Source organism: Vitis vinifera, chromosome 13, assembly GCF_030704535.1.
Source record: "Vitis vinifera cultivar Pinot Noir 40024 chromosome 13, ASM3070453v1".
Lineage (NCBI taxonomy): Eukaryota > Viridiplantae > Streptophyta > Magnoliopsida > Vitales > Vitaceae > Vitis > Vitis vinifera.
The window spans coordinates 26,539,823-26,557,506 of NC_081817.1; the positions used below are offsets into that span (position 1 = coordinate 26,539,823).

The window sequence follows — 17,684 nt, forward strand, 5'->3', positions numbered from 1 at the left end:
TTTGAAAGCACATTAAACATGTCTAAGATAATTCAAGTTTCCAATCACTTTTTATTCTAGAAAGAAGCACACAACTGTTTTGAAAATGGTTCCTCTCAAACATTCTCAAGGTCCTTTAGCTTCTTCAAACTACAATTTAGCATTCTAACGGAAACATTTCAAAGATTGTCTCATACACCAAATGCACCAATTCTTTTATCCTTAGTGCACTTGGTATACAGCTTAGACAAAACAAAGGATACGATTGTTTTTGTTTTTTAGAACAAAAACTATTTTTCAGAATTCAATTCTCAAATATAATTTTTTTTTTCTAAAAATACAAAAAAACTGTTCTTAAAAATTATTCTCAAAAATTATTTTTCAAAACAATTTTAAAAAACGGCAACTAACTCCTAATTTTTTTTTTTGTAAACTCACTCCACTACTCAATGCCTTGTTTGTAATATTTTATTGTAAATTTGATCCACTGACCCACCAATTCCGTTTAGTAGTGTGCTTCTAGTAGGATCCAACGCGCTTCTTCGTAAAAATTTGGTATCTTAATTTAAAAGGCATGTTAAAAAAGCACTTAAAATGCCTTTTAAGGCATAGGGTGTGCTTCGCGGCGAGGCACTCGGGAGGGGTTTTCTACCATAAATAAAAGACACAAAACTAAGACCTTAATTGGTAATTATTTTCAAGGATTGTTTTATATTATTCAAAAATATATATATATACATTTCACAATCAAAAAATTGTTTTCTCTTTTTTTGTTCTTAAAAACGAAAAATAAAATGTTTTCAAATAATATCTTTTAATTATTTTTATTAGTTTTTTTATATTTGTTTTAAAAAATAATTATACAAATATGAAATGATTAAAAATAAAACATTAGACATAAAAATTATTCTTAAAACATATTTTTAAAAATTAAAAGAAAGTTAAAAAACTTTTGTTCTATAAAATATTAAACAATTTTTAAAAATATTTCTTAAAAATTGTTCTCAAAAACTGTTTTTCAACTACAATTACCAAACATGACCCAATCTCCTAGTGTTGTATGAATTTCTCATAGGCCAAGCTTGTTTAGGTCAGTTTAGTTCCATTTAGATGAATTAGTTGGACCTAAACTTATTTGGGTGTCAAGCCCAAACGTTGTTTAAAAACTCATTTGGGTTTCAAGCCCAAGCCCATAATACATTTAAAGTTTGCCTATATTATAATTGATACATTTAAAATTAATATGGGTCACAACTAAATATCAAGGTATTACAAATCACAAGAAATATAATTATTCAAGTAATTATAAATCATAATAAATATAAGTCACTAAACTAAACCAACCAAGTTGATTTTCATAACCAAATCAAACCAATCTTTATAGTTGTTGAGAGTCTTGGGTGAGAGGGAGAAGACAAGGATATTTTCATAATTTTATTAATTTATGATTAAAAAAAAAAACAAAAAAGAGTATTGTTAAACACATCCATTTCCCTTTCTTAGCCTTCATCTCCTTCTCTTTCCTTCAGCCATCTTCCTCAAGCCCTTTTAACCAGGTTGCCAGTGGTTTCATGTCAATGTAAAAAAACATGAGAAAAAAAAAATAAAAAATTGAAAGGGAATATAAAGGAAAGAACCAAGAAAAGGAAGAAAAAGAAGAATAATGAGAAGAAGTGGGGTTAGGATTTAAGAAAGGCAAGTGTTGAGAAATTAAAGAAGATATTTCAGTAATTTTATATACAAAATTTAATATTTAAAAAAAAATTAGTGGATTAAATTCCCTTAACAAAAAAACCAAAAACAAAAAACAAAACAAACCACTATGATTATGTTAGGTTCCTAAAAAGTATTAAGGAAAGGAAAAAAAAAACGTTAAAAGAAAATAATTTTCTCATGTTTGATTATGAGTTCGAAGTAACATGTGAAAAAAAAAATTATTAACTTTAAATCTTTTTTTTTTCTCCTTTTTTTTTTCTGCATTTTCTACAAGAGCCCAATAAGTGCAACCTAAAAACTGCCATGACAGATTTAAGATTGTGAAGGAGTGAATTTTAAAGCATGTTAGTTCTTTAAATTTCAACTAAATCTGCCAGAGGTTTATGCATTTGCAGACTGCCATCTGAAACTACAACAAAAACATATAAAAGAAAACAAAAAGAACTATTACTGACATGAAGAACTGCTACTGAGATGAGGAGCCAACAGGCTTTTTCACAAAGAGCTTGCTCAGATCTTCTGTGACAACATTGCTCCTGCCAAACCCAACTCAAAATCATTAGCAAAACATTTAATTCTATGCAAAATGCAACTCCACAACTGAAGAAGCATTTCAGAAGGGGAAATTTCATTTTCAAGTCAAACGTGATTAAATGCTGCAAAATGAACCGATCCACATGGAGCATAAAACAAGAAAAGGAAAAGCCATATGCACCTACAACAGATGTATTCATTATTACCACCATCCCAATTAGAAAAACAGGTACTTGCAGGTACACAATGGTTTCTCCTCAATTGCAACATTCCTGTAACTCTACATTCGATTGACAACTTTATATTATATGAAAACTACAGAACATCTCTAGTCCCATCTCCTACCATACACTAATGATAATGCCAATATAAAGGAAATCTTATTGCTTCAGTGAACAAAGAAATACATTCAATCTAACCCCACATGCTCATTCATTAAAAAGGCAAATGCAGTCCAGCAATGAAACAGTTGAAAGTGAAGTGACGGGAATAGTTCTATCCGAATGGACTGCATACCAAAATTTTACTAGTGTCATGGTCTAGATGAAGCAGTAATCTTTGATAGTCCTATAAATTGATCAAGTATTTGCACCATTGGATGTTCTAAAGGCAAGCAAATTATAAAATAAAAATATAAATAAAATTATAACAATAATAATAAGCTATAACTAATAGAGAATTGAATATACATCATCAATTTTTTTTTTCCATTATAGAAAACTAAATATTTATTCCATTTATAAAGCAGAAAATTATAGAACAGATACTAGAAACGGACGAAGTTAAACAAACAGAGAGGAGGTCTGAAAAAGAAAAAATAGGTTTTGCCTTTCTCACAAAATTTTGTTATTAATCAATCAATTTTTGTCCAATCTAAATGAACCTGGATTCAAGAGAAATTACGCACAAGTATGCATGACAAACCCATAATACATGCATAATGTAGTTTCAACAACAATGAAGAAAATGTCCGCAAATTACGAACTTACTTTCCCTTAAGCTGAGGTGGTACTAGCAGACCCCCCACAGTATCTGGAACATTTCTTGAATGAGGCAAGGTTCCTTTAGGAACTTTACTGCGGGGAAGAGAGGAAGAAAATCCCTTTGCTTCTCTCTTGCGTGAAGCACTTTCAGCCATAGCAGCTGCAACTCGAGAAGAGTGATCATAGCCACTAAGTAGATGGGATGAGATAGCAGGTGAATTCAATAGGAACGAGGCATCAGGAAGTTTTTCAATAGAAGGCACTGATGAACTGGAAGCAATTTCTGGCTGTTGATCTGATGCTGACGCTGATGATCTGCCCATGTAAACAAATATAAAGGAAACCATAATTAATCAATAAAAAACCAAGAAGCTAAATGCCAAAACAGAAGAAAGATCTCTATCTTTTCTATAAATGACTTACAAATCCAATTATCCAAGGAAGGTATCGAAGGACCATGAAATTATTGGCTCTCCAAGATGCTAGTTAGATAGGTGAAAAACAAGATGATATAAAAATTGATTGCAACAACCAATACTACCCCATGGCATTATTGAAGGAGAACAAATTAATAAATATCTACCAGTGCCTACCAAAACAAAATAAAATTAAATAGAACCTTTACCAAAGTCCTCTATTAAGCATATCCAGTAAAGTCCTAATTCAGAAATCTTCAAAAACAGGTGGCAAGTAATATTCTGTAACTAATGATTAACACATTAGTTGCTCTCAAACATAATGTTAAAGTCCATCCCCCTTTGTAAAAGAAAACAAAAGAAAGGAAAGGGTGGTTGTCTAAATCTATTTCAACTTCAAAAAGAAATGAAGGAAAAAAATGACACTTTTCTTTGTGATTTTCTCTCATAGTTTTAGATTTCAGATTAATTTTTTTTTATACTTATAGAGAGACACAGTTCTATACTGCTAGAGAATCTATTAGCAAGAGAAATAGATTAAAGAAGTGCCATACGAAAATCAACTGCTTATTATAGCTATGCAGACTTGAATCATAGACTCTCTTGGTATCAAATCCACTCTTCAGGAGTCACCTACCAGAAGTTTCCATGCCATGTTCCTAATGTTATGCTCAAGAATTTTAAACCTCTATTGCTATGAGGCCAAATCAAACCACTAATAGTTGTGATGACTGATGCCCACCTGTTCACAATATGATGTTCAAGCAGTGTGACATACAATAGTGAATGTTACTGACCCCAGTGACCAATAAGTCAAATATCTTTGAAAAGAACTTATTTGGCATGGAAATTCTATCATGAAAAGCAAGAGAAAAGAATGGTGTATTATCCCTCTCTACTTGGCCTGGGGTATTTGGAAGAAGTGGAATTGAGAACTCCATACAGTCTTGGCCAGAAGGCAGTTCTCTATAGCCAATCTTTCAATGATATATTGTTGGCCTGGTTCTACAAATGCAATCGACATTCTTCTACCTAGTTATTAAATTTCAAAAAAAATATGTCACAAGTATCTAATTCATTTATGATTGTTAACATCTACAAAGATGCCCGGATGTAGACATGAAATTTACAGTTTAAGTGCCATTATGTTTCTACCAACTATTGAAAAATTTGCTTGCAAACCTTAATTTTATGCTCCAAATTCTGTCTCTCTAATTGATTATTCATCATAATAGACCACACCAAAACTTCATAAGAATACAATAATGAGAAAATTGGTGGGAATGTTTAGAATCAACAAAGGTGGAAGAAAAAAATTACTATAGTAACATCCTGAATCAGTTTCGTTCCCCAGAAAGCCAAGGAAAAGGGAAGAAAATAAAACCTAAAATACTTTCTAGAAAATAGAAAACAGAAAAAAAAAAAAAAAAAAAATGAACACCCAAATAGTCATGTGGGAAATTATTGTGTTCTTGGGTTCAAATGATGCAAAATTTAAAGACACAAAACTTGAATTTCTGTTTTGCCCTTTCACTTTCTCGGCAACCAAACAGAGGTTAATTGCGTTAAGCGAACAAGTACGAAACCTTAAGGGCAAAATAAAAGAAACCGAATACTGAACTTGGAAATATAAAGCAAATAGAAATAAAAATTGGAGAAAAAATTTACTGGGTTTGAGGAAGTGGAGGATCGGGATTTGGAGCTAGAGGAACTTGGGAATGGAGTTGTTGTTCTTGTATGGGCTCAGCCTCTTCGTCTTCGTCTGAAGAGGAAGCATAGTCTACCAGAGACATCTCTCTATAACCTTCTTTCTCCGGAGCCCTCTCGCCCGCACTCACTGGTTCCCTTCCGTTTCTGTCTCCTGTTTGTCTCTGAGAGAGGAAAGTAACGAGGAAAAGGATTAATCGATTAAAAATAATGAAAACATCCCGAATCTGTAAAACTGATCTTCCCCGTTTTTGAACCGGTAGAGTAACAATTTTTAACATTAATACCCATTAATATTTTCAGTATTTTAAAAGAAGGTTGCTTTGCAAGAAAAAGATGAGTACATTTTTTTCAAAAATAAATATTTTTTAGATTGAAAAAATGTGATAACTTAGTTTTCTAAAATGGGAAAGATTTCATTCATATGTTATCTCTAGATTAAAAGGGATGAAAGGATCCAAATTTGTAAAATTAACCTCCCTCGTTTTTTTTAACTCGAAAAATTACCCATTTTTTACATAAATATTTTTTAATATGTTATCTATCTATATATATATATATATATATATATATATATATTTTTACAATACAAAAATGAGGACATTTTTATCTAAAATGGGTATTTTTTAGATTGAAAAAATATAAAAGGTTAGTTTTACAAAATAAGGATAATTTCATCCTTTTTAATAAGTTGTCCAAAGGAAAATTGAGAACCTTCTTATTTTTTGTATTTTTTTAGAGGTACCTTCTAATCTAGGGAAAAAAAAAATGATGTCTTGAGTTTTGATTGAAAATAATATGATTTCCAAAATAATAGTCAATGTAATGCATCTCTATCACATAAACATCCACGTCATAAAACCATAATTGATAATTAAGATTTTGAATTTTTTTAACTTAAAAAATACTCATTTAAGGCAAGAATATCCTTTTTTTTTTCTTGTAAAAACAATATTTTTTTTAAAAAGAAAACACATAAATAATCAAATAATAAAGGGTATTTATGTCAAAAATAGGTTACTTAAAAAAAATGTATTACAACTTTAGGATCTTTCCACTTCTTTTAATCTATTAATCCTTCTATTTTTAAGTCATAAATATTCAACTTAAAAAAACTTGCAACTTCTCTAAAATGAGCCATTTTGTTTGAGAGTCGCTTTAGATGAGATTCTAATGATTGATCAATTTAGAAGTAGTTAACAATGGCTTATCTCTAGTGTTCTCTCCTTTTTGGGTTTATTTCTTTGGCCCTTCCTAGCTAATTAATTAGAGACATTTTGTTCGATGGAAACCCAGTTTCTTAGGAAGAAATAGAAGTAAATGAAAGTGGGAAGTGACTCTTCTTGCATATTTGAACAATTTGAGCGAGGATCAGAAAATCTTTCAATGGTTTTAGAATCAGGTTCCCAACACTCTGTTTTCCTGATCTAGAGGGGCCAGTGATAAAAGGGTTTAAGTTAGGGTTCTGCTGCATCTAGATACAGTGGAGTCTTGGTAGATGACCCATTGGAAATAAAGGGATACACACAAGCACAACCTTCTCTTCTTATTACCAATTTTGTTGGTGGTAATAGTGAAGCCATCAAACATCATGCAAGCATTTCCATTCTGTGACATAAAACCACAACTAACAATTGAAGGAATCAAAGTCAAACACAGAAATCTCATGCAAAACTCATCATAGGACCCTGTCCTCATGATTTAACTCCTCTCTACAATGATGCCATACAAAACTTCGCAACCTTCTCTATATGATCTACCTAAATGGTCACGCAGCGAGAATTAGTAAGTTGATGGGGGCGTGTCTGCTATCACGGCTGCTGACCAAGAAGTGATGGTCTATAAAAAGCATGGGTTTGTGCCATTGCAATCCGATCTCGTGGATCATTCATGGTCTGATCCCTTAGTGCTTGAAGAATGGCCTGTGATGAAGCCTCCCTGAAAATTTGGATAGATTGTAAGCATTTAGACTGTAATTATCCCTTAGTGTGAAAGGGTGAATCAAGCTCTTGTATATTCACAAAAATGTGGGGGAAGAACTCAAATACCTTGCTATTAATATGTTATACAAGGTCTTCAAGATGGGGCAAAGCTCAACTGGAGCAACAGGCTTGTTTTCTTCAGAGTGTAGGATACTCAAGCAAGATTGACTTAACAGCTCATAAAATGCTTTCACAGCAGAGATTCCCTGCAAATGAAAAACAGTGTTGGCATTTTTGATAGAAGCAAGAAAAGAAATGAACAGACATGGGAGAAAAATCAACCAAAAAAAAAAAAATCTACAAAGAGAAGCCTGCATTATAATTGCACGGTAATCCAAGTTTCTTGAATACTTTTCCCATCCCAATTTATGACTGGATTTGATAATGGAGTCTGAGTTGGGAAGTCATGGTACGGATATATCCAAATCAATGTTTCAAGGAATACTTTTCCCATCCCAATTTACGACTGGATTTGATAATGGAGTCTGAGTTGGGAAGTCATGGTACGGATATATCCAAATCAATGTTTCAAGGAATACTTTTCCCATCCCAATTTACGACTGGATTTGATAATGGAGTCTGAGTTGGGAAGTCATGGTAAGGATATATCCAAATCAATGTTTCAAGGAATACTTTTCCCATCCCAATTTACGACTGGATTTGATAATGGAGTCTGAGTTGGGAAGTCACGGTAAGGATATATCCAAATCAATGTTTCAAGGAATACTTTTCCCATCCCAATTTACTGGTGGAATCAACTATAGAGTCTGACTCAGAACTGAGTTCCTTCACTCATCAAGCTAGCAAGTAGATTAATAATATCTCACTTGACTTCAATCTGATATACCCAAGAAAATTCAACAGAGTAATGGAATCAACCAGGGGTCATAATCTGCGAGGCACCCACAGGGAAATGATCACTGGTTACCAGCAACCCCAACCAAAATCAGGATTTTTTTTTTATTTTTCACCTGTTGCTGGCAGCAATGAAACTTCTGTCATCCCAGATTAAACCAAATAAAGAGACTTGAATCATACAAGATATGATTGCTGTCTCAAGTAGGATAACAAAAGCAACAAAATGTAGATCAATGACCTAAACCAGGGGCATGGTAGCAACACAACTTCAGTAAGAATTTAATTCTACTTGAAGCCACATATTAGCTCATACATCAGAGATATTAACTAAGCTGCTATTTGGCATTCCAGTTCAATAATTCTAAGTGATTCAAGTATTGAGGTAGTTCTCTCAAAAGCAAAGTAGTAATTCCTTTTGTCTAAGGTTGATGTGGCAGTGTTTTATAACTGAAACCCACTTTCACATGTACTCAAAATTATGATGTGGAAAGAATGATAGAAGTAGCATCAGAAATTTTCATTAGGAGGTATTTTAACTTCAGTGGAATTTAATTAGAATCTAGTTTTAGAAGGCATTCTAGGTGCTTTATTGTGAGTTTCAGGTCTACCAACTATAGGTGTTAAGTCAGGTTCTTTTTGTTGTGCCAGCGGAAGCTTTGATGATCTTTTACTCTTCCCGAAATCTTCAACCCAAGCTCTGATACCAATTGTAGTGACAGCGAAAGCTTTGATGCCAACAATGTTAGTTCAAGAACACAAAGATAAAACAATCACACATACGGTACACGAGGTTTTAACGTGGTTCGGCCAACCATGCCTACGTCCACGGATGAGAGAGAATAATTCCACTATACAATAGAGAATATTACAGAGGATAAAACCAGATACAACTATTGGGTTCCCGAAACATCCCATGTTTCCCCACTCCTTGTATCCATACCTTACTACGAGCCCTCTCGCTCCACCAGGTACCTCCCGTTCTTCCTCACATCTTTATCCACCTTGTATAGTCTCTATAGGCCCATCTCCATCTCATAACTTTTTCCCCTCATAACCTAGAATATTTATAGAGATATTTCTAACAACCTTCCTTATTCTATAAGGAAGTCTAATATTACAATAATCTATCAACCTAGAAATATTCTATACAATATTCTTTACAAAAAGGAATATTTACTAATTAGGAATTTGGGACAATTCCCAACAATCTCCACCTTGGACCAAATTACATGAAGTTAATCTTCAATCTCTCCATGACACAAACCTTTTTGTATCATATCACCACGAAAGAGCAATTGACTCCACCTTCAGTGAAAATTCCTTTTGTTTTCATCTTGTGTGCTTTGTGATCTTTTACTCTTCCAGAAATCTTCAACCCAAGCTCTGATACCAGTTGTTGTGCCAGCGGAAGCTTTGATGATCTTTTACTCTTCCCGAAATCTTCAACCCAAGCTCTGATACCAATTGTAGTGACAGCGAAAGCTTTGATGCCAACAATGTTAGTTCAAGAACACAAAGATAAAACAATCACACATACGGTACACGAGGTTTTAACGTGGTTCGGCCAACCATGCCTACGTCCACGGATGAGAGAGAATAATTTCACTATACAATAGAGAATATTACAGAGGATAAAACCAGATACAACTATTGGGTTCCCGAAACATCCCATGTTTCCCCATTCCTTGTATCCATACCTTACTACGAGCCCTCTCGCTCCACCAGGTACCTCCCGTTCTTCCTTACATCTTTATCCACCTTGTATAGTCTCTATAAGCCCATCTCCATCTATGTACTCTCCTCCATTATCTGACCTCAAACATTTTACTTTCAAACTTGTTTCTGTCTCAACCATGACCTTCCACTTCTTAAAAGTTACAAATACATCAGATTTATTTTTTAGAAAATAAACCCATACCTTTCTACTTGAGTCATCAATAAAGGTGATGTAGTACCTTGAACCTCCTAGGGATGCAACCGGAGAAGGCCCCCACAAATCAGTGTGTACTAGTTCCAATTTTTCAGCCTTCGATGTCCTGCCAGTTTTCAAGAAGCTCACCTTTTTTTGCTTTCCTAAGATGCAACTTTCACACATGTCAAAATCAATGGACTTCAATTCTGGTAGTTTTCCTTTTGACAGCAACATCTTCATCCCTTTCTCACTCATGTGACCAAGTCTGCGGTGCCATAGGCTTGTATCAGTACTTGCATCAGCAACTGCAATTGTGTCTCTTGGACATGAGGTCATATACAGAGTGCCAGTCTTCTTTCCACGAACCAATACCCTAGCTCCCTTTGTAACCTTCCAAGTACCACCAACAAATAGTATTGCATGTCCTTCATCATCAAGTTGTCCAACAGAAATCAGATTCCTCCTCAGGTCAGGAATATGTCGAACCTTCTCCAGTAACCAAACAGACCCATTGGGCAATGATATTCGAACGTCTCCTAGACCCACAACATCCAAGGCTGAACCATCAGCCAAATACACCTTACCAAAATCACCTGCAACATAATTCTGTATGATTTCTCGGTGTGGAGTGGTATGAAACGAAGCTCCTGAATCCAAAACCCAATCATCAAGTGGACTGTCTACTGCAAGAAGTAATGCATCCTGTACCTCTTCTGTTACAGCATTAGCAGAATCATCTTCATTCTTCTTCTTAGGGCTTTTGCATTGCCTTTTAAAGTGACCTGTTTTCCCACAATTCCAGCATTGTACTTGTTGGCCTGATCTAGATTTGCTTCTGTTCCGATTAGAATTTCTGGAATTTGATCTACCCTGATTTGAATTTCTGTTATTACCTCTGCCTCTTGTCTCAAGGTTTAGGGCAGAACCAGATCCTGAGGTTTCACCTGCATCTCTTCGGCGAATTTTTTCAGCCAGAATTAAATCTCGTATATCATTGTACTTGAGCTTTTCCTTTCCAGTAGAATTGCTTACTGCCATCCTCATTGCCTCCCAACTATTTGGCAAAGAAGCCAAGACGATCAGAGCACGAATCTCATCATCAAAATCAATTTCTACAGACGACAATTGATTTGTGATTGTATTAAATTCATTCAGATGTTGTGCTACTGATGCATTCTCTGCCATCTTCAAATTGAACAATTTCTTCATCAGATGCACCTTATTGTTTGCGGACGGCTTTTCATACATACCGGACAAAGCCTTCATCAGATCTGCTGTGGTCTTCTCCTTTACAACATTGTGTGCAACAGACCTAGACAGAGTTAACCTAATAACTCCTAGAACCTGTCTGTCAAGAAGCGCCCATTCCTCAGCCTTCATACTCTCAGGTTTTGTCCCCAAAAGAGGCAGATGCAATTTCCTCCCATAGAGATAATCTTCAATCTGCATCCTCCAATACGCAAAGTCTGTGCCATCAAACTTTTCTATTCCAGACGCCTTTCCTGCTTCCTCTGCCATTGCTCCCACTCAAACCTAACCCTAGGCTCTGATACCAGTTGTAGGGAATTAAACCGAATTCCCAACCCGTGAGAAACAAAAAAAATTAGAGAAAACACACGCCAAAGAAAAACAATCACACACCCAAGACAGTATTTACGTGGTTCGGCAATTTGCCTACGTCCACGGAGTTGCAGGGATATCACTATTATCAGGGAAGAATACAGAGAGTACAACCTAGCGGCTACAATATTCTCTATATATATATAGCACGGCAACCCTACCATACTAAAAAACCCTAATTACAAAGGGTGGTTCCACAATGGGCTAAACGAGCCCAACAGGCCTCAATAAATCTCCCATTAAAAAAGCCATGCAATATTATTCGGGTCGGGTCGTCAAACCGGATCAAACAAAACTAGGCTCCACAAAGCCCAACAAATCTCCCACTTGGAGACTAGTCCAATCACCAACATCAAACCGCTATCCTCCAAGAAACGATCCCTCATCCCTACAACTCATCCTCCTGTCCTCAAGCTAGAAGACCAATTGAAGCTGCGCACAGCTTCAACTTCTCAATAGTGACACCCTTAGTCAACATGTCTCTTTTGGTGTGTCCAGAATTAGAAGACACAAACTATGTCAAGGCTAAAACTATGCTCGTCAGGGTGGTGACAAATTTTGGTCAAAATCTATATCAAAGAGCTTTTACTCTCTCTAGCTGTCTCTTCTCTTATCTCTCTCTATTTCATCCTCACCATTGAGAGACCTGGAGGATGCTGCAAGCCTTTCCTCTCCTATGTTCTTTTGCCTCTCTTTGTTACTTCATGATTTCCTATATCAAATCATCCAAGCAGGTGTCCACATTAGAAGTTCAAACTGGACATAATAGCATTGGTTTATTTCTAGTTATTCTATATATATTCACCTTCACCTTAATGTTTCAAACTCAATTAAGGTATCTAAAATGGACTAGCAAATCTCAGAGTGGCAGTTGGAAATCCCTTCCTAGAAGATGATTCTACAGCACACCTTGGTAAATGTAAGATCAAAGAACTGCATCTTACATTGTGTCTTAATGAAAGCTCCTTCTGCAGTTAGATATCTAGATTTCAAAGAGATGATCGGGCAGGCAGAAGCCTACACCATATCGAGCACATATCATAAGTGGATTAATTAGATAGCTAAAGAAGTACCTTTTTGACTTTCTATTTTTATACAAAACACTCAACATATCAGGCTCACTGGGAATGTACTTATTTGCTTAACAGTCACTACTTTTCTAACTCAAAGATACATACCTGAATCATCCCCTTGCCCTTGATGCTATCACCCATTTCAAGACTCAGTTCCCCTTCAGCTAACTTTTGGCCATACCATGCATTACGACCTTTCAACAAGGTTACATATGTGTCAGCCAACAAAGGCCCTGAGAGCTTCTCAGGATCTTCTGATAAAAGATGGGTAATAAAAATCATCTCTGATGTACAATGTGCAAAGTACACTGATTTGCTGGTGGCACTCTCATTGGTTAGAGCTGCTACCATTCCTGTTATGCAAATTCAAAGTAAGAACTTACAAATTCCAACCCAGAAACTCAATATTCTTCAAAAGGAAATATAAATTAGAACAGGATCACACAAGAATGCAATGACCAAGCATACGATCAATAAATCAACAAATAGTATATACCAGCAATAGAAGGCCACAAGAATAATGTCATAACCTTCCAACTAACAGATCTAGAATAACAATAGAGTTTGCCCATACTTAAGAATGCATCAGGAGTAAGCATATTTGCCTCATTGAACCTTATTCTAAAGTTGTTCATTATTTCCTTGCCTCACTTAAAACATAGCTATTTGGGAGCATGATTTGAATTTATCATATTGAACATAATATATTTATTCTGTCAACAGTGCTTCCATACAACCAAAACATATATAAATAGCTGTGTTCTGTGTTCACACTTTTAGAAGTTGACATGAACTCAACCCCTTCTTCATATAAGAAAACAACATCAACTTCTATATCAGCATGTCATGGAAAATAAAGGATGCAATCAAGTCCAATAGTTACCTCAGAAATTAGGGAATTTTACAACTTCTAAACAAACAAGTGATTTGGAAACAGACATAACTGTGATAAACAAGCCGTTATGTGTTGATCAGTCTCAATCATTAACCAGAACTGTTAAAATCTTTTCCAATTTTTGTATTTGCAATAATTCATTCATAGTGCACTCAACTTTACATAGCCTATGTGAAGTGCAACCAGAGAATAAGCATCAAGCCCATAGCACAACCATGAGATGTTTCACATTGCAAACATTAAGAAACACACACACACACACACGTATATATATAAAGGGATTTATCATATCGTACAATAATATATCACTGTGTGTTATTTAATGCCCAAGTCCTAATTCACTAAGGGAAACTGTCTTACCAGCTCCAATGGCATAGGCATTCTTTAAACCACCCATAACTTCATGGGTTATAAGGTCACCATTATCCCACACTATAAAATGAGGCTGTCTTAAAAACTTTGCTAGTGGTTTCCTCCATTTTTCAGCTCCACATATGCGAGCATTAGCGTATTCCTTGTTGTAAATTTCTGAGGCAATATTCGGTCCACCAAGATAGAGAATATTCTCCATGGGAACTCCAGCTGCAAAGCACAATATAATAATGAGGCAAAGAAGTGGAGAAAGTAAAATAAAAAAGGTGGCATCAATTAGGACAAATAAAAACTACAGAGAATGTGGTGAACTGTGAACCCAGCTGGTTGGGAGTGGAACAAGTCATGAGAACAGCCAACATTGCATGCAAAGCTCAATAATTATCGAGGAAACATGTTCTGATATGCTACTTTCAATCATCTTTGCTAATAGCTTATTGATTTTAGCATTCAAACTAAAACCATGGTCACATTATCACTTCTGACTCCAAAAGCATTTGAAGCCCCGGCTGTGAATCTGATAAATAAGGCCCCATGTCAACTCAGACCAGTAATAGTTGCCGTGTAGATCATGCTGAGTGCCAATATAATAGGCTTCTTTCAAGAAAATTTCAAAAACAAAATATAATTTTAAGTAAACTGCAGTTCATTCACCATGGCAATTAAATCCACATGAATAAGATTTTTACACCAAAAGCATTAGAATTCATGAGAGAAAAAGCTACCAAGTAACTAACAAGTGTCTATTCTAAAGTCTATACAATAAGATTCGACAAGATCACTTGTAATCTATACCCTTTTCTTAATAGACAAAGGTGCACAAAAGTACACATGATGAATACAATAGGTCTAATCTATACTATGGTGAAAATGAAATAGTAGTAATTATTTATTAAACACCATAATCAAATAGCCAAGGATTACAATTTATTTATATGAATATCAGTCCTTTGTTGAAAGAGAAACCCACCAAGTAATTCATTGTAACTCACAGTAACTGCATTACATTGGATATTATGTTTGTACAAGGTGCTGGTATCATTTCGGAAGAAATATGGAAACAAACATTTTCTTAATCCATTAATGGAACATTCATAAGCTTTGCTTCCTACACTGTTTTCAAGTCCTAAATTTACAGTTCTTTTTAGAAGGAATGAGAGGGACCAAAAAAGAAAAACATTACCAAAGCAAAAGTTCAACACACACCAAGTAGCAATATCGCAATGCAAGAAGCAGTCTAACTGTTTCTATACAAAGCAAGACAATGTTAGAAGTTAGAACTAGGTACTCCTTAATATGATTACACAAAATCCGAGCCGATTCACTTTGTATTGAAAAGCTAGGACTTCGTGGTTCTTGTGGAGCTAATTCAGTGAAATTCCGTCCAATAAAACAGAAGAATTATAAATCTCCAAAATAATAGATAGGAATACCGCAAATAGAGCCATTGCGACACCCATTAAGGAGTAGTTCCCCATCCAGGAGCTACTTTACCATAATTCAAAAAAAAAAACCTCTTCTACAACCATGAAAACGAAAAGGCGATTTCTAGATTTTGTATCAATAAAATTGTGGGAATATGATAATCTCTTTCATGAATTATTAAAAAGAAATTTGTCAGATTCACATTTAAGAGGTATTTCCATGGGTTTGCCTTGGTATCGTGTTCATATTGTCGTATTGAATGATGAGCCATTAATACAGAAAGAATTTATGCCAGGCATAATAGCATTAAAAACCAAAAGACCAATAATTCTAAAGAAGTGGGGGGAGGGAATTCTTACTTGCCCTATTGATCATTTGAGTGGGAGTTATAATACGGGGTTCTGGCTCCAATTCAGCCTCTATACCCTTTGCTAAGGAAATGATGACTGGCACTGTAATTCTTTCTTTCCAATATTTACTAATCTCCTCAAAGACCTCACGAGTTTCTGTTGATGGCAAACCATTTATCACTATATCAGCATCCCACACAGCCTCCTGCAAGTTGGTCACAACCTTCATGGGGCAAAGTGGGGTGTCTATCATATTCAAGCAAAATCCATCCTTCAAAATCTCATCCGCATGAAGAACTCGATCACCTAATCTTGCCTCAACATACTTCAGATATGCACAACGCCTAATCAATCTCCTCAACACATCTTCCCTTGAGTTGATTACTTCAAATAAATGCTCAGCAGTTGCCCTATCAACAAATCTTCCAGGTCTCCTCCATATCCTAATTTGAACCTTGTCTCTTAGGTGACCATAACTATCTTGCAACATAGCTGCAAACACACTGCCCCAAGCACCAGCCCCAACTCCCACAATCCTCATTGGATCACCCTCGGCTTTTCCAATGAGGCGCCGAAGCTCATCAAGCTTTTCTTCTTGAACACCATTTGAATTCTGAACCGACCCATTTAAGTACACACTATTGGCCATTCCTTCCGTAGTTCCAACCATCTTCTCTCACGATAAAACTCAGCCTCGACAACTTACAGATCAACAATATGAAGTACAATCCTAATGCTCATAAACCTTCCTGTAGGATTTACAAAATCAAACTTCGAAAATCTCCAATTCTGTTAGAAGGATAGGATGAATAAAAAATTTAGGACCAACCCACTGCGCAATGTTAAATGGTTTTGCTCCCCAGTGATCAAACCACTCAATTCTTCACTGAGACAACAGATTTAATACATCAAACATCAATACCCTGATCTAATAAATGGTGATTCACCCAAACTACAACTGATTAAAAAAACAAATTGAATACACAGACACCCAAAGAACTAAATTTTCTAGATGGGCTGTTTGCCGAAACAAAAACCAATCCCTTACCACTAACTCAAAAATTCTCTTCTTTAAAATTCTAGAGAAAGAGAACAAAAGGGTTCATACTGAATGGGGTTTTTATCTATTCAAACACAATGGAAACACAAACTTCGAAATCTTCTAGAGAAATTTGTTCATCTACCCCACCAAAGAGAAAGCGAAACAACCTACGGTTGTCGGTTAGTTAAGGCGGCGACGTCAAATTTGATTCGGTTTTCCTCTTCCTTTCTCATTCAAATCCAGCCAAAGAGCTTCGAGATTTCAGGCAATTGTGACGAAACAGGAGATGGGTATTTCGAATAAAGAACCCGTTTCCCAAATTGGGGTTGTGTATTAAGCAAGGAAAGAAACAACTGGCATATACACGAGAAAAACATTCAAATCCGCGTAGCTTTCATCGTGAGAAAACCGAAGGGCCCTGCAAAGCTGGCTGTCATTTGCCGACGCGGCAGCCTTCTGTCTGCCACCAGTGATGCCACGCGTCCCATCTACTAAAAATTACATTAAATAATGGGATTTATTTAAAAAACAATTATTATTAAAATCATTAAATAATGGTGAAAATTATATTTTTTTTTAACATGAATTTAGTACAAACACTAAATATAAAAATTAAATTAATATTTACTTTTAAAAAAAAAAATCAGTTAAATATAAAAATACCGACCTTTTCTTTTGAATATACAAATTTAATAAAAAAAATATTAAGGTTATGTTTAGTAATTATTTTTAAATTTTACTTTTTAATATTTTATAAAGTAAAAGCCTATTTAATAATTTGAGAAAATTTTAATATATTTCTAATTTTTAAAAAATAATT

General features: G+C 35.0%; 2 protein-coding genes across 8 annotated transcripts; both read right to left on the reverse strand.

Annotated features, from left to right (window-relative positions):
- Nucleotides 1-1,314: 1,314 nt before the first annotated feature.
- LOC100261896 (uncharacterized) lies at nucleotides 1,315-5,689 on the reverse strand. Of its 2 annotated transcripts, XM_010660953.3 has the most exons (4): nucleotides 5,297-5,583; nucleotides 3,219-3,527; nucleotides 2,151-2,231; nucleotides 1,315-1,524 (listed from the first exon to the last, which is right to left on the reverse strand). In XM_010660953.3, exons 1-3 carry the CDS (start codon nucleotides 5,419-5,421, stop codon nucleotides 2,162-2,164), a joined length of 504 nt encoding a protein of 167 aa, XP_010659255.1. In that variant the 5' UTR covers nucleotides 5,422-5,583; the 3' UTR covers nucleotides 1,315-1,524; nucleotides 2,151-2,161. The 2 variants fall into 2 exon arrangements, with proteins under 2 accessions (XP_010659255.1, XP_002270909.2); XM_002270873.4 differs by lacking the exon at nucleotides 1,315-1,524 and having other exon boundaries at nucleotides 2,025-2,231; nucleotides 5,297-5,689.
- Nucleotides 5,690-6,856: 1,167 nt separating this feature from the next.
- On the reverse strand, nucleotides 6,857-17,328 carry LOC100241426 (probable glycerol-3-phosphate dehydrogenase [NAD(+)] 1, cytosolic). Of its 6 annotated transcripts, none has more exons than XM_010660952.3 (7): nucleotides 17,036-17,328; nucleotides 16,652-16,708; nucleotides 15,832-16,571; nucleotides 14,036-14,257; nucleotides 12,886-13,133; nucleotides 7,384-7,523; nucleotides 6,857-7,273 (listed from the first exon to the last, which is right to left on the reverse strand). In XM_010660952.3, exons 3-7 carry the CDS (start codon nucleotides 16,490-16,492, stop codon nucleotides 7,147-7,149), a joined length of 1,398 nt encoding a protein of 465 aa, XP_010659254.1. In that variant the 5' UTR covers nucleotides 16,493-16,571; nucleotides 16,652-16,708; nucleotides 17,036-17,328; the 3' UTR covers nucleotides 6,857-7,146. The 6 variants fall into 6 exon arrangements, with proteins under 6 accessions (XP_010659254.1, XP_010659253.1, XP_010659252.1 ...); XM_010660951.3 differs by having other exon boundaries at nucleotides 17,032-17,328; XM_010660950.3 differs by having other exon boundaries at nucleotides 16,871-17,328.
- Nucleotides 17,329-17,684: the final 356 nt, after the last annotated feature.